Source organism: Pelodiscus sinensis, unplaced genomic scaffold (assembly GCF_049634645.1).
Source record: "Pelodiscus sinensis isolate JC-2024 unplaced genomic scaffold, ASM4963464v1 ctg73, whole genome shotgun sequence".
Classification (NCBI taxonomy): domain Eukaryota; kingdom Metazoa; phylum Chordata; order Testudines; family Trionychidae; genus Pelodiscus; species Pelodiscus sinensis.
This window is the reverse complement of record NW_027465876.1, coordinates 154,931-168,212: the sequence shown is the minus strand read 5'-3', so window position 1 is coordinate 168,212 and position 13,282 is coordinate 154,931. Positions and strand designations below refer to the sequence as shown.

General features: G+C 59.0%; 1 protein-coding gene across 9 annotated transcripts; it reads left to right on the top strand.

Moving 5' to 3' along the window:
• The first annotated feature begins 796 nt into the window (after positions 1-796).
• LOC142824215 (uncharacterized) lies at positions 797-12,664 on the top strand. Of its 9 annotated transcripts, none has more exons than XM_075915942.1 (3): positions 797-1,032; positions 2,171-2,245; positions 4,853-12,664. In XM_075915942.1, the coding sequence occupies exon 3, from the start codon at positions 9,623-9,625 to the stop codon at positions 12,662-12,664; it is 3,042 nt and encodes a 1,013-aa protein (XP_075772057.1). In that variant the 5' UTR covers positions 797-1,032; positions 2,171-2,245; positions 4,853-9,622. The 9 variants fall into 9 exon arrangements, with proteins under 9 accessions (XP_075772057.1, XP_075772053.1, XP_075772056.1 ...); XM_075915938.1 differs by having other exon boundaries at positions 4,838-12,664; XM_075915941.1 differs by having other exon boundaries at positions 797-1,078.
• Positions 12,665-13,282: the final 618 nt, after the last annotated feature.

Sequence of the window (13,282 nt, the reverse complement as noted above, 5' to 3'; positions counted from 1 at the left end):
GCCTGACAGATCCTGTAGGTCTGTGTCTGTGGGCCTGGCACGAATCCTGTTGTCTCTTAGGGCCTGGCGGTAAACAATTGGATGGAAGCTAGAGGCTTGGCACTGGGGGGGCAGGAGGGGGTGAGGGGCCGGGGGGGTGCTTGGCACTGGGGGGGCAGGAGGGGGTGAGGGGCCGGGGGGTGCTTGGCACTGGGGGGGCAGTAGGGGGTGAGGGGCCGGGGGGGTGCTTGGCACTCGGGGGGCAGGAGGGAGGGAGGGGCCGGGGGGGTGCTTGGCACTGGGGGGGCAGGAGGGGGTGAGGGGCCGGGGGGTGCTTGGCACTGGGGTGGCAGGAGGGGGTGAGGGGCCGGGGGGTGCTTGGCACTCGGGGGGCAGGAGGGGGGGAGGGGCCGGGGGGGTGCTTGGCACTGGGGGGGCAGGAGGGGGTGAGGGGCCGGGGGGTGCTTGGCACTGGGGTGGCAGGAGGGGGTGAGGGGCCGGGGGGTGCTTGGCACTCGGGGGGCAGGAGTGGGGGAGGGGCCGGGGGGGTGCTTGGCACTGGGGGGGCAGGAGGGGGTGAGGGGCCGGGGGGTGCTTGGCACTGGGGTGGCAGGAGGGTGTGAGGGGCCGGGGGGTGCTTGGCACTCGGGGGGCAGGAGGGGGGGAGGGGCCGGGGGGGTGCTTGGCACTGGGGGGGCAGGAGGGGGTGAGGGGCCGGGGGGTGCTTGGCACTGGGGTGGCAGGAGGGGGTGAGGGGCCGGGGGGTGCTTGGCACTCGGGGGGCAGGAGGGGGTGAGGGGCCGGGGGGGTGCTTGGCACTAGGAGGGGGGAGGGGCCAGGGCGCGGCAGAGCGCAGGCGCGGGCGGCGCTGGGTGGGCGGGAAACTCCCGGGACGCTCGCGCTGACGAGGCGGGCGGGAAAACGCTGCGGGGGGCGCTGAGGGGCGGAGCCTGGGGGGCGGGGCAGGAGCTGGCAGTGACGTGGAGCCCCCCTTCCCCGCCTGCTTCTCTCCGGGCCCCAGGCTGGACATCGGCGGGGCGGCCCCTGGAGGAGGTGGCCCCCCCTTTGGGGCGCGGGAGCTGACCCGGGCTCCAGTCACGTGGGTGTCTCGGGGAGGGGGGGCTGCGGGCCACCGGGGCGCGGGAGTGTCACGTGCCCCCTCCCCCCGCCGGGGAGCCGCGCGCCCTCGAGGGGTGGTTCCCGCGGGCGGGGCACGCACAGAACGTGTCCCGCACGCGGGGGGGCGGGGCGGCCTGAGCCCTGCTCCCCGCGCTGCTCGCTGCCTGGGGGCGGGGCCGGGTGCCCGCTGAATCCCCCCTGTGCCCGGGGGGGGGGCAGTTCGGCGGGGGGCGCTGTGGGGGGGGATGCTCTGGCCCTGGCTGCCCGCAGTGCTGCCCAGTGCCCGGCTGTGCCTCCTGCAGAGGCCGAGAGCGTCCTGGGTGGGGGCGTGTGGGGAGAGGGGGGGAGTGGCTGAGAATTGGGGGGCAAACAGGTGACAGACAAACCAACCGACAGAAAAGCCTCCCTGCCTGGCCCCCAGCTGAGCGGAGAAACGTCCCCCTGGCGCCAGAGCACTGCAGGGCCCAGCCTAGTCGCTTTGTGCGTTTCACGAGGAGTAACGGTAGTTCGGAATAGGCACCCTATTCCGAACTACCTAGTTCGAGCCCCGTATAGCCGCGCTGCACGGGGTTCGAAGCAGCGGGGATTTAAAAATGGCGGCTCCCCGCTTATGCTAATGAAGCCCGGGAAATTCAAATCCCGGGCTTCATTAGCAAGTGCAGTATGCATACATTACCCCGCTAGTTCGAACTAGCGGGGTAGTGTAGACATACCCTTTGTGCGCTCCAGCCCCACGGCGTGGGGAGGGGGCGACGGTGGAGGAGCCCCAAGCACCCAGGCCTTAGGTTCCCCACCCGCCTTCTAAGCACTGAGCATTTTAGGCCTGGCTGGACTAGAGAAGGGGGCACCAGGGGAGTTGCCGCTGAAGGCGCGCGGCCGCGCACAAACACCCCTCTGCCGCCCACCTCCGTTGCGGAGCCTTGCAGCGGCACTCGCCTTCCTGCTGGACGGGGAATGGCGCGGTTGTTTTCCTGATCTGGTGGAGGGCGGCTGCCCCGTTGTGTCCCTGCTGGGGCAGCCTCGCCCCACCTCCAGCTGCTATTGGGGCTTCTGTTTGTTTCTGTTCATACAGTTTGCTGCAGTTTTCCATCCACGAGGACCTGCATGAAGCTGGTCCAACCAGAGATACGGGGATCGATTTTTAAGAGTAAGAGGTTTTGTTTTTAAAGCAGGGGTGAGGAACCTAATACCCCAGCTCACGTGAGTGTGGCCCTCGAGACTCAAGGTTCCCACACTAATGCTCTAGCTCCCCTCCAGATTGGAGCAGACAAAATCTGCTAGCCTGCCCCCCCCCCTCCTCACAAGCTCCGTTGTGCGAGGGGAATGTGGGAAGCCTCTTCCTCCTTCTCAGTTGGGGCATGTGTTAATGCGGATGGTGGGGTTTGGGATTTTTTTTTCTTCACACTTGTGTGTAGGGTTGCCAGGTGTCTAGCACTGAGCCAGACAGCCCGGTATTTGCACTTTTTGTCCGGTAAATAAATTTAGAAAATACCGGACATACAAAATGTCCAGTATTTTCTGCTTTTCCTCTGCGCCCAGCAGAAATAAGCCTGGGGCGGGGAGATTGGCTGACTAATTAAAGGGGTCACAACTGGATTTTGCTCAACAAAAATGTTCCTGGTGGGGTTTTTTTTTGTTTGGTTGGCTTTTTTTCCTCAACAAAAATTTTCCTGGCGCTTTTTTTTTGCTGAAACCATCTGGCAACCCTACTAGTGTGTGCCTTCCGCCCCCCCAATAAGGTTCCCCACCCCGTCTGAAAGCGAGAGTTGGGAGAACAGGTTACCTTGCGTTCCTGTGTCCTTATAAGGAAGTTGAAGGCTACTATAAAATCCCCCCTCATGGTCTCCTCTTCAGACTAAAGAAACCTAAATCCCTCAGCCTCTTCATAGAGCAATTGCTCCAGCCCCCTAATCATTTTGGTTGTCCTCTGCTGGACCCTCTCCAATGTGTCCACATCCCTTCTGTAGTGGGGGGCCCAGAACTGGACACAGTACTCCAGATGTGGCCTCACCGAAGCCGAATAAAGGGGAATAATGACATCTCTGGATCTACTGGCAATGCTCCTCTTAATGCAACCTAATATGCCATTAGCCTTCTTGGCTACAAGGGCACACTGTTGACTCATCTCCAGCTTCTCATCCACTGTAACCCCCAGGTCCCTGTCTGCAGAACTACTACTTAACCGGTTGGTCCCCAGCTTGTAACTATGCTTGGGATTCTTCCATCCCAAGTGCAGGACTCTACACTTGTCCTTGTTGAACCTCATCAGATTTCTTGTGGCCCAATCCTCCAATTTGTCTAAGTCATTCTGGACCCTATCTCTGCCCTTAGGCATCTTTTAGCCTTTTTGTTCTATTATTGTTTTTCTATTTGGTACTAGAAAATCAAACTTTCCTCCTGCTTGGGCCTCAAGTTTCACTCCAGCAGCCCTTCCACAAGTAGAATCGTCTGCAAAATAAAATGTCAGGGCTACCGTCATTAAGGTGCTTGTCCCTGTAAGGACATGTGACTGAACTGGTTGTTCAGAAGGTTTCTGGTGAATTGGTTTATGCACAGGTATGCCTCCCGTTCTTCTTTAACCACCGCAGTCTCTTGTTTTTGTCCGGAAGCAAATTCTCTGCCAGGCCACCTTTTTTCCCTTTCATGTAATTGTCCGCTCTTTCGTTCGGCGTGGTAGACTTGTTCTAGTGTGGCATTAGACAACCGAGCCACAGAAAAGTCTGCCTTGGTACAACTGAGTACCTGCCCAGACCAAAGTAGCTTTCAGACCCCTTCAGAGAGTCCTGATTTGCAATTCTCCCCTTTCTTCTTCTTGGATTTTCAACTAGGAAAGTGTGCTAATCTTGTTCCTCCTCTCCTCTGTATCGAACGACAACTATAGCGCAATCGAACACTAGGGAATAGCTGCTAAAAGGAAATTAGGAATCTTAGTTCCTAAGAATGACCAAAACACTGTGGCTGTGTCTAGACTGGCAAGTTTTTCCGCAAAATCATCTGCTTTCGCAGAAAAACTTGCCAGCTGTCTACACTGGCCGCTTGAATTTCCGCAAAAGCACGGACGATCTCATGTAAGATTGTCAGTGCTTTGGCGGAAATACTATGCTGCTCCCGTTCGGGCAAAAGTCTTTTTCCGAAAGACTTCTGCGCAAAAGGGCCAGTGTAGACAGCAGAGATTTCTTTTCCGCAAAAAAGCCCCGATGGCGAAAATGGCCATCGGGGCTTTTTTGCGGAAAAGCGCATCTAGATTGGCTACGGACGCTTTTCCGCAAAAAGGGCTTTTGCAGAAAAGTGTCCTGCCAATCTAGACGCGCTTTTCCGAAAATGCTTTTAACGGAAAACTTTTCCGTTAAAAGCATTTTCGGAAAATCATGCCAGTGTAGACGTAGCCTGTATCTAGTGGTCATGTGAGCTAAGATCAGCTCATGTGGCTGGAGTCTGCAAACATACAGTTTTTCAAGACAATCCTGAGGAGACAACATTGATATGTGTATGTTAAAGGAGGAAAGTTTATATACCCAGTATCTTGTGAAGAACTTGTCACCTCAGCACAGGGTCCCGGGGCGGGTTTTACCATATGGGACCCGGAGAGATCATCTAGGCCAGCTGGAGGGGGGAGGGGAAGGGAGAGGAGAGGAGAGGAGGTTGGCCACTGAAAATGTTGCAGTATTAATTTTCCTTTTATTTGACTTCATATCAAATATTTACAGTCACGCACCTTGTTAATTCTCTCTTGTGTTAGTACTCTTTCTTCCAGAACGTTTTAAAAACACAGACGAGACATGTCTTCGCGTGGGTGGCAGGCATCCGAAGAAGGGCACGTGACCTCGATCTTGGAGCACGAGACAAAACTCACTCCGCTCCTGGAGGGGAAATGTTAGAGGCAACACTGAGCTCCAGTGAGCAGCAGCCAGGTGACGCATGTGTGTGTCCTTTCCACACATCTAGGGTGGCCTAGCTCCTAAGCGTTCTCTGTCTCTCTTTCGGTCCCTGTAGACTTGAGGTAGATGAGAGGCTGGCCACGTGGTGGCAGAGACCGAAAGGAGCCACCCCCCCGAGACCCTGCCGGCAGATGGAAACCAGACAGCGATCTATGGAAGAAGAGCAAATGGCAGTTGGCTCAAGGTAAGTATCGAGGGAGGGCCGCACAGACGTTTGCGAGCGTGGCACGGGTCCCTGAGAAAAGGCCCTCTGGCTCGTGGTGGAAGAACTTGAAAACACGAGCTACGAAAGTCACAGTGTTGTTCTTAAAATAAGTACTCGGGATCTTTTTCAGAGGGATAAGGCAACATGCCACATTTATCGATCACACATAAATATATATATTTATCAGAATAATCCATACTTATCATATGCATATATGTCACTCAGGCACTCACACACAAGAGCACACTCTGTCTTGCTGTTGTTACCAGCTAGTTGCTCCCTTTAACTTCACTGGCCAGGTGAGTTAGATGGGGGAGCGGTGGAGCCGGGCTTCTGCTGATCCGGATCGATGCTCCGATGGTGACAAGATGAAACCCGGGGTCCTCTGCAAGACAACTCACTTTTATAGCGGCTTCCCTCTTATGCAAATATATCCCAGATTCAAACTCTGGGTCTGTGTCCGTTGGTCCCTTTGTGGGGGTTGTCTGTTCAGAGAGGGTGTTTTCCAAAGAAGGTGCCTGCTTCTAATCCCCAAGGCCGTCAATATGTCATTCCTACTTTCAAGTGGGCTCAAGAAAGAAGAGCAAAGGTATCTTCCGGAAAAGGGTTTATTTTCCGCAAGATCCCATCTAGACTGGCGCTTTTCTCCAGCAAAACCCCGAGCCGGAAAAAAGCGGCAGCCACGTTCATGCAAATGCCGCGGGGGATATTTAAATTGATTACAGCGTGGGGGAAAGTTCTTATTCTATTCCTAGCAAAAGACATTTTTACCTCTTTAACTATATACTCTGTATTAGAACCTGAATCCATATAACCTCGTCACTTAGAACCCTTTGTAGAAAACTTGTAGAAAACTAATACTATGTTACACGGTTATATGGAGAGGCACAATGTCAAGTCATATGAAGTAATATGTTTAATACATAGATTTATCTAGAACAGAAACTGAACTCCGATTTTTGTATTTTTAAAAATGTCATTAATCGCCCCGCCCGCCCGCCGCATCTCCTGGCTGGCGATACTTAATGCGTCTAGGATCATACGGAAAACGAAGTGAGTAGGCTGCCAAGTGACCTAGCGTCACGCATGCTGAGAGTTGGCAAAACTGGGATTGAAATAAAGACTTGGTCTCCCAGCATGGAGCCCCAGACATGGAGGAGCCCCAGACATGGATTAGGGCCTCGTGGGAATAGTTCTCTCCTAATTGATCTAATCTTTGGCTTTTGAGTTTGATATTATTGCTGAGTCCTTCTAGGCGACTGTTACTTGGTGTGCATGCGTGCGCAAGAAAGTATGAGTGCAAGTGTGTGCGTCCCTGGGTGTGTGCGTGTGCAAGTGTCCATTTGCATGTATGCGAGCATGGCTGCGTGCAGGCACATTGTGCGGATGCGTGTGTGTGCGTCTGAGCGAGGGCCTGAGTATACACATGAGTGTTCGTGCAAGCACGAGTGGGCTGTCAGGCGTGTTAATCTGTTAATTCGCGTTTGTGCGTGTGTACACGCATCCCTGCGTGTGAGCATTTGGCGGGGTGTGTGGCTGTTGCACGGGCATGTGCGTCTGACGTGTTCCAATCCGACGGTGCCCTGGCAGCGGTAGCTCCTGGGGAGCGACACCCCTCCCCTCCCATCTGGAGCATGCAACTGGGATGAACTGCTGCAGCGCGTTTCAGCACGAGGCTCTAACTGCCGCGCGGTAGCTGCTCCTTTTGTGTCCGACGTGGAGCAAGAAGGAGCGGCCTCGCGTCTTGCCGGCGCCACGCGCGTTCAGTCCCACGGACCGGAAGAGACGTTTGCTCGGTCCACGGCCTGACAGCAACTGACTGGGAACCGTGACCGGAAGGTGCCCAGGTACGTGTCCAATTGGGTGCCCCCGGGGAACAGGGCCTGGAGTCGATTGGCTTCGGCAAACACTCAGCTGGCGCCGGGTCTGCCAGTGGGAGGCAGAGGGAAACACAGGACCGGACGGGACGGGTTCAGACTCGGGGCACCTGGCTGGGGCTGGCTCTGGAGTTGGGGTTTCCTGCAGCAGCGCAGCCAGCGTAGCCCACCAACTCCGGTGGTGCGCGAGGCAGAGGAGGGACACCAGAGACCGTGGTGATGGAGGCTGGAACCGCTCTGACAAGGCGCTGCTCTGCTCCTTGCTTGGGCGGGGTGGTGCCCTGCCTCTGTGGCAGGCCCTAAGGTCACAGGGAGCTGGTCTGCCAAGAAATCCCACCCTGGGCGGGTAGAGAAGGGAAACAGTGCATGCTGGGAGATGTAGTCTTTCCACAGGTCACTATGGCTCCCATCACGCCACAGGAGCTGTAGCGTCTTCCGGACTGCATTACCCGTCAGCTCCCGCGGCCCCATAGCCCCAAGGGAGTCGTGGTATTTCCCGGGCTAAGGGCTGTGGTATTGGGGTGTGGCAGCGTAGGGAGGGGGCGGGGCACCCACCAGTGGCACTGCTCCCAAAGAGTGTCTCCCACCGTAGAGACGCCAGAGTGGTTCTCCCTCCCCCCCCCCCCCACCTTGTTAGGACCCAGGGCCTTGTCCCAGGCAGCACCCCACCCCCTCGTGAGTAGGTGAGACTTGGCCCCTCCTTCCCCCAGGGAGTGCCACTCCTGGGGCAGGCTGTGTGCAGGGCCAGGTCTGTCCTAGGCTTCTCCCCCCAGAGCTGGCCTGAGAGTCCCTGCCTTTGGCAGAGGGGAGCTGCTGCAGCCCCCAGCATTTGCAGGGAGTGGGAGCCTGGGAGCCAACAACATGTGGGGAAGCAAAGGTGGGGGAGCTGGCACGGGGCTCGGAGGGCAGAGGGGGAGGGGGAAGAGGGTTGCAGGGAGCTCTGCCCCAGAAGCAGCTGTACCGCAGTCCCGGCTCAGGCAGCCGCCTGCCAGGCAGCCAGCCCTGGGAACGGGGGAGCAGCCGCCACGTGGGTCGCCTGTGGCTCCAGTCTTCGGGCAGAAGTCCTGGCCCACTCCACTTCTGGATGGAAAGTCTTAGAGGAAACCCTGCCCTGGACCTGGAGTTGAAGGTGGGTATAGGGGGCCAGGGTGAAACTCTCTGAACCAGAGGTGGAGGGGATGGTCCAGGCAGCCAAATGTGTCGTAGCGAACCTCCATCTATCACAATCGGCTTCCCCTCTGTGCTTGCAGAACTGCGCAGCTAAAACGGTTAGAAGCCAAATGTGACTGGCCCGTGTGTGTGTCAGAAATGGCTATGGGGAGCCAAGTGTGATGGCAGCTGTTTGTGACGTCACACCGGCCCCGCCCCCGGGACTGTGGAATTGTTGAATAGCTGGTGAGAATTCACGAGTCCATTGACTGCTCCGTGAACCGACATTGAACATCTTCGCCTCAGCCCCACCCCCACCTGCTCTGCTTTCCCTGGCTGGCACCCGTGTGACGTAGTGGGGGTACTTGCTGGGCTGTGGTGACCCCTGCTGTCTGGAGCAAGACCCAGCAGGGAAAGCCTCACTAGGCAGAGGTAATGCCAAACTTGTTGAACCAGTGGCCAGACACCCCCCATGGAGAGGAACAAAGGAAGGTGGAATGCTGCCCTGGCTGGGGGGCAGGGCTGGAAGAGGGTTAGGTAGTTCCTGTCTGGAAGGCAGGGAACAAGGAGCTGGGGAGGGGGCTGGGACTCCCCTATCTCAAGGGGGGGCACTGAGGCCTCTTAGCCCCAGTTCCTGTAACCAGATTACATCTGTGCTGCGCTGTGCTGGAGGAGCAATAAACCACCCTCAATTCCACTGGCTGGTGCAGTCTGTTTGTGCCATTTCGGGGTGCAGGAGACGGGGAACCCCCAACGCGCCATCACACTGGTGTCAGAAGTGGGATCCACTGCACCCCGTGGATGAAGCTCCCAGCGGCAAGCAACAAGGCGCCGTAGAAGCAAGAGCCCTGGAGCCAGGCATGCTTGAGGCAGAGCGAAGCGGTTCCCTGGAATCATGGGGCGCTGCAGCACTAGACTGGTGAGTCTGCACCAAGGGGACCAGCAGGCAGATGGCCTACGCCCAACTCTTGAAGGCAGAGCTGGTGGGGCTGTGCAGAGAGAGGGGCTTGCCTGTGCGGAAAGCAACCAAGGCCCAGCTGATTGCCCAGCTGGAAGATAATGACCAGCCACAGGGCCAGGATCTTGTCCCCAGGGGAAGCAGCCAGACCCCCCCCCGAGAGTGTGTCAGGCTCAGAGAGGGGGAGGAGCGCTGGAACCCAACGGAGAGATGAGACAGCGTCTCCCGGGAGGCCTGCAAGCCGTAGCCCATCTAGGGCAGGGGCCAGCCCAGCGGAGCTGCGGCGGCTGGAGATCCAGCTGCGGATGAAGGAATTGGAAGTACAGGACCGAGAGCAGAAGCGCCAAGACCGAGAGAAGGAACGCCAAGATCGAGGCAGCGACAGCATGAGCTGGCCATGGCAGAGCGGAGAACCTGCGGGGCCCCAGCTGCGCCAAGAGTGGATGGGCCCCAGGGTCCCGGGGCTGCCAGGCACTTGGAGAGGCTCACGGTGGCCCAATTGAAGGACGTGGGCGACATAGACGGGTTCCTCAGCTCCTTTGAGAGGGCCTGTGGGCTGCAACAGGTCCCCCCAGCTGACTGGCTACAGGAGCTCGTCCCCGCACTGAACCAGGAGGCGGCCGGAGTGCTCAGTCAGCTGGAGGACCTACAGCCAGGGGATTACAACAGAGTCAAGGAGGCCCTGCTGCACAAGTTCGGGCTGACCCCCGAGATGTACAGGAAGAAGTTCCGGGGGGTACAGAAAGGGCCACGGGAGACCTATGTGGACCTGGCCTCCCGCCTGGCGCAATACTGCCGCAAGTGGGTGTCTGGAGTCGGAGCCCAGACTGCAGAGGAGCTGCGCAAGCTGGTCATAATGGAGCAGTTCTATGAAGCGTGCCCACCCAAACTGAGGCTGTGGCTCAAGGACCGGAGACCAGAGAACCCCCAGGAGGCCGGGAGACTGGCGGATGAGTTCATGGAGAGCCGGTCCGGGGGTGAACGGGAGTCCCGGAGAGAAAGAGAATCGCGCAGAGACCGGTTCTCGGCGGAGCAACGGAGAGAGACACCTCCGAGGCGAGCCCCAGGGACCAGGACCAGTCATCGATACCCCAGAAAACCAGCCAGGGCCCGGGCAGAGCCGACCCGAATGGGCCCACAGAACCTAACTTGCCATCGCTGTGGGCAACGAGGCCACAAGAGGGCTCAATGCACCAGGCGCAAGAACAGGTCCCATGACCTGGGACATTCCAGGGTTAACTGGCTGGGGCGGGAGGAAGGGCAGGCTGCCCCAAAGGCAGGGGCTGGCTGGCAAACCTCCGCTCGGGGAGGGCGGAAGGATGCTCAGTGCACCTCCCCTGGGAGGTCTGACCCTCGGGAGACAAATTTATCCGTGCACCGGGTGGGGGCGGGGCGGCCCCTACGGAGGGACTGCCTCGTACCCCTGGAGGTGGATGGTAGGAAGGTTACGGGTTTCTGGAAAACGGGGGCGGAGGTGACACTGGCCCGGCCCGACATATTGGCCCCAGACCGTATGCTACCCGACACTCAGCTGACACTGAGGGGCATAGGCGGCACCCCCTTTAAGGTACCCGTAGCCAGGGTGCATCTGAAATGGGAGGCCAAGGAGGGCCCCAAGGAAGTGGGGGTGCACCCGCACTTGCCCACCGACGTGCTAATGGGGAGTGACCTAGAGGAGTGGCCAGACGGACCCCACAGGACGCTGGTCACCACCCGTAGCCAGAGCAAGCGAGGGGCTTGCGGCCCGGAACTCGAGGAGGTTCCCCAACAGGGGGCCCAAGGCCCCGTCCCAGCAGACCTACAGTTGGACCTAGGCAGTGGGGGGAACCATGGCCCTGTCCCAGCCCCAGCCGCTGAATTCCAGGCGGAGGTGCGAGCGGATCCCTCCTTGCAGGCCCTGAGGGACCGGGCTGACCTGGGTGCCGCTCAACCCCTAGGAGGAGATTGCCAGGAGAAGTTCCGGTGGGAGAGGGGATTTCTGTACCGGGAATGGCTTTCCCCCGGGACGGTAGGCAAGTGGGGGCTCCAGCGGCAGCTGGTGGTTCCCCAAAGGTATCGCCGCAAGCTGCTACACCTGGCCCATGACATCCCGTTCTCGGGACACCAGGGGATCCGGCGCACGCGGCTGAGGCTGCTCCAAAACTTCTACTGGCCGGGGATGTTTGCAGCTGTCCAGCGGTACTGCCGGTCCTGCGACTCCTGCCAACGAGTGGGGAAGGCCCAAGACAGGAAGAAAGCTGCATTGAGACCCCTGCCCATCATAGAGGAGCCTTTCCAGAAGGTGGCGATGGATATTGTGGGGCCCTTCAACAGAGCGACCCGGACAGGGAAGAAATACATCCTAGTGGTGGTGGACTTCGCCACCCGCTACCCCGAGGCCGTGGCCCTGCCCTCCATCGAGGCAGACACGGTGGCAGACGCACTGCTGACCATTTTCAGCAGGGTGGGGTTTCCCCAGGAGGTTCTCATGGACCAGGGATCCAACTTCATGTCGGCCCTGCTCCGGTGCTTGTGGGAGAAGAGTGGGGTGCAACACACCTGGGCCTCGGCGTATCACCCCCAGACCAACGGGTTGGTGGAGAGGTTCAATGGGACTCTGAAGCAGATGCTACGGACCTTTATGCACAAACACCCGCAGGACTGGGACAAGTACCTACCCCACCTGCTGTTTGCGTACAGGGAAGTGCCCCAGGAGTCCACGGGGTTCTCGCCGTTCGAGCTGTTATATGGGAGGCGAGTGAGGGGCCCCCTGGACTTATTGAAAGACGAGTGGGAGGGGAAGGTCTCCCCGGAGGGTGAGCCGGTCGTGGAATACGTCCTGACATTCCGGGAAAGACTTGCCGAGCTCATGGGCCTGGCCAGAGAGAACCTGAGCAGGGCCCAGAGGAAGCAGAAGGTCTGGTACGACCGCAATGTACGGGCCCGCGCCTACGCTACCGGGGACCAGGTGATGGTCCTGATCCCCGTGCGGAAGAACAAGCTGCAAGCCGCCTGGGACGGCCCCTTCAAGGTGGTTAAGCAGCTGAATGAGGTGAACTACGTGGTGGAGCTGACGGGCCGGACGCGCGGCCAGCGGGTATATCATGTTAACATGATGAAGCCGTACTGGGACAGGGAGAACTTGGTGCTGGTCGAGTGTAAGCCCTGGGAGGAGCAGGGGGAGGATCCCCTGGTGGGCCTGTTCCCTGGGACCGGAGAGGACTCTTCGCTGGAGTCAATTTCCCTCTCGGACCAGCTCACCCCGGCCCAGAAGGCCGAGATCCGGGAGGTGCTGCGCTCCCACCAGCAGCTGTTCTCCGACAAGCCTGGTCTCACCAGCCTGGCTGTCCACCGGGTGCAGACGGGCACTCACCCCCCGGTGCGCTGCTCCCCATTCAGGGTCACAGGGAAAACAGCCCAGGACCTGGAGAGGTCCAGGACATGTTGGCCCTTGGGGTGATCCAGCCATCCTCCAGCCCCTGGGCCTCTCCCGTGGTGCTGGTTCCCAAGAAGGACGGGTCGATCCGGTTCTGCGTGGACTACCGGAAGCTCAATGCCATCACGGTGTCTGACGCCTACCCAATGCCAAGGCCCGACGAGCTCCTGGACAAGCTGGGGGGAGCTCGCTATCTCACCACCCTGGACCTAACCAAGGGCTACTAGCAGGTGCCGCTAGACCAGGAGGCCACACTGAAATCAGCTTTCATCATGCCACTGGGGCTCTGAGTTCCTGGTCCTGCCCTTTGGCCTCAAAGGGCCACCTTCCAGCGCCTGGTGGACCAGCTGCTGAGGGGAATGGAGAACTGTGCCCTAGCGTACATCGATGACATCTGCGTCTTCAGCCAGTCCTGGGAGGACCACGTGGCCCAGGTCAGCCAGGTACTGGATCGGCTGAGGGAGGCTGGGCTGACTGTAAAGGCTGGGAAGTGCAAGGTTGGAATGGCCGAAGTGTCCTACCTGGGCCATAAGGTGGGGAGTGGCTGCTTGAAGCCAGAGCCGGCCAAAGTGGAGGCCATCCGGGACTGGCCTGTGCCCCAGACCAAGAAGCAGGTCCAGGCTTTCATTGGGATGGCGGGGT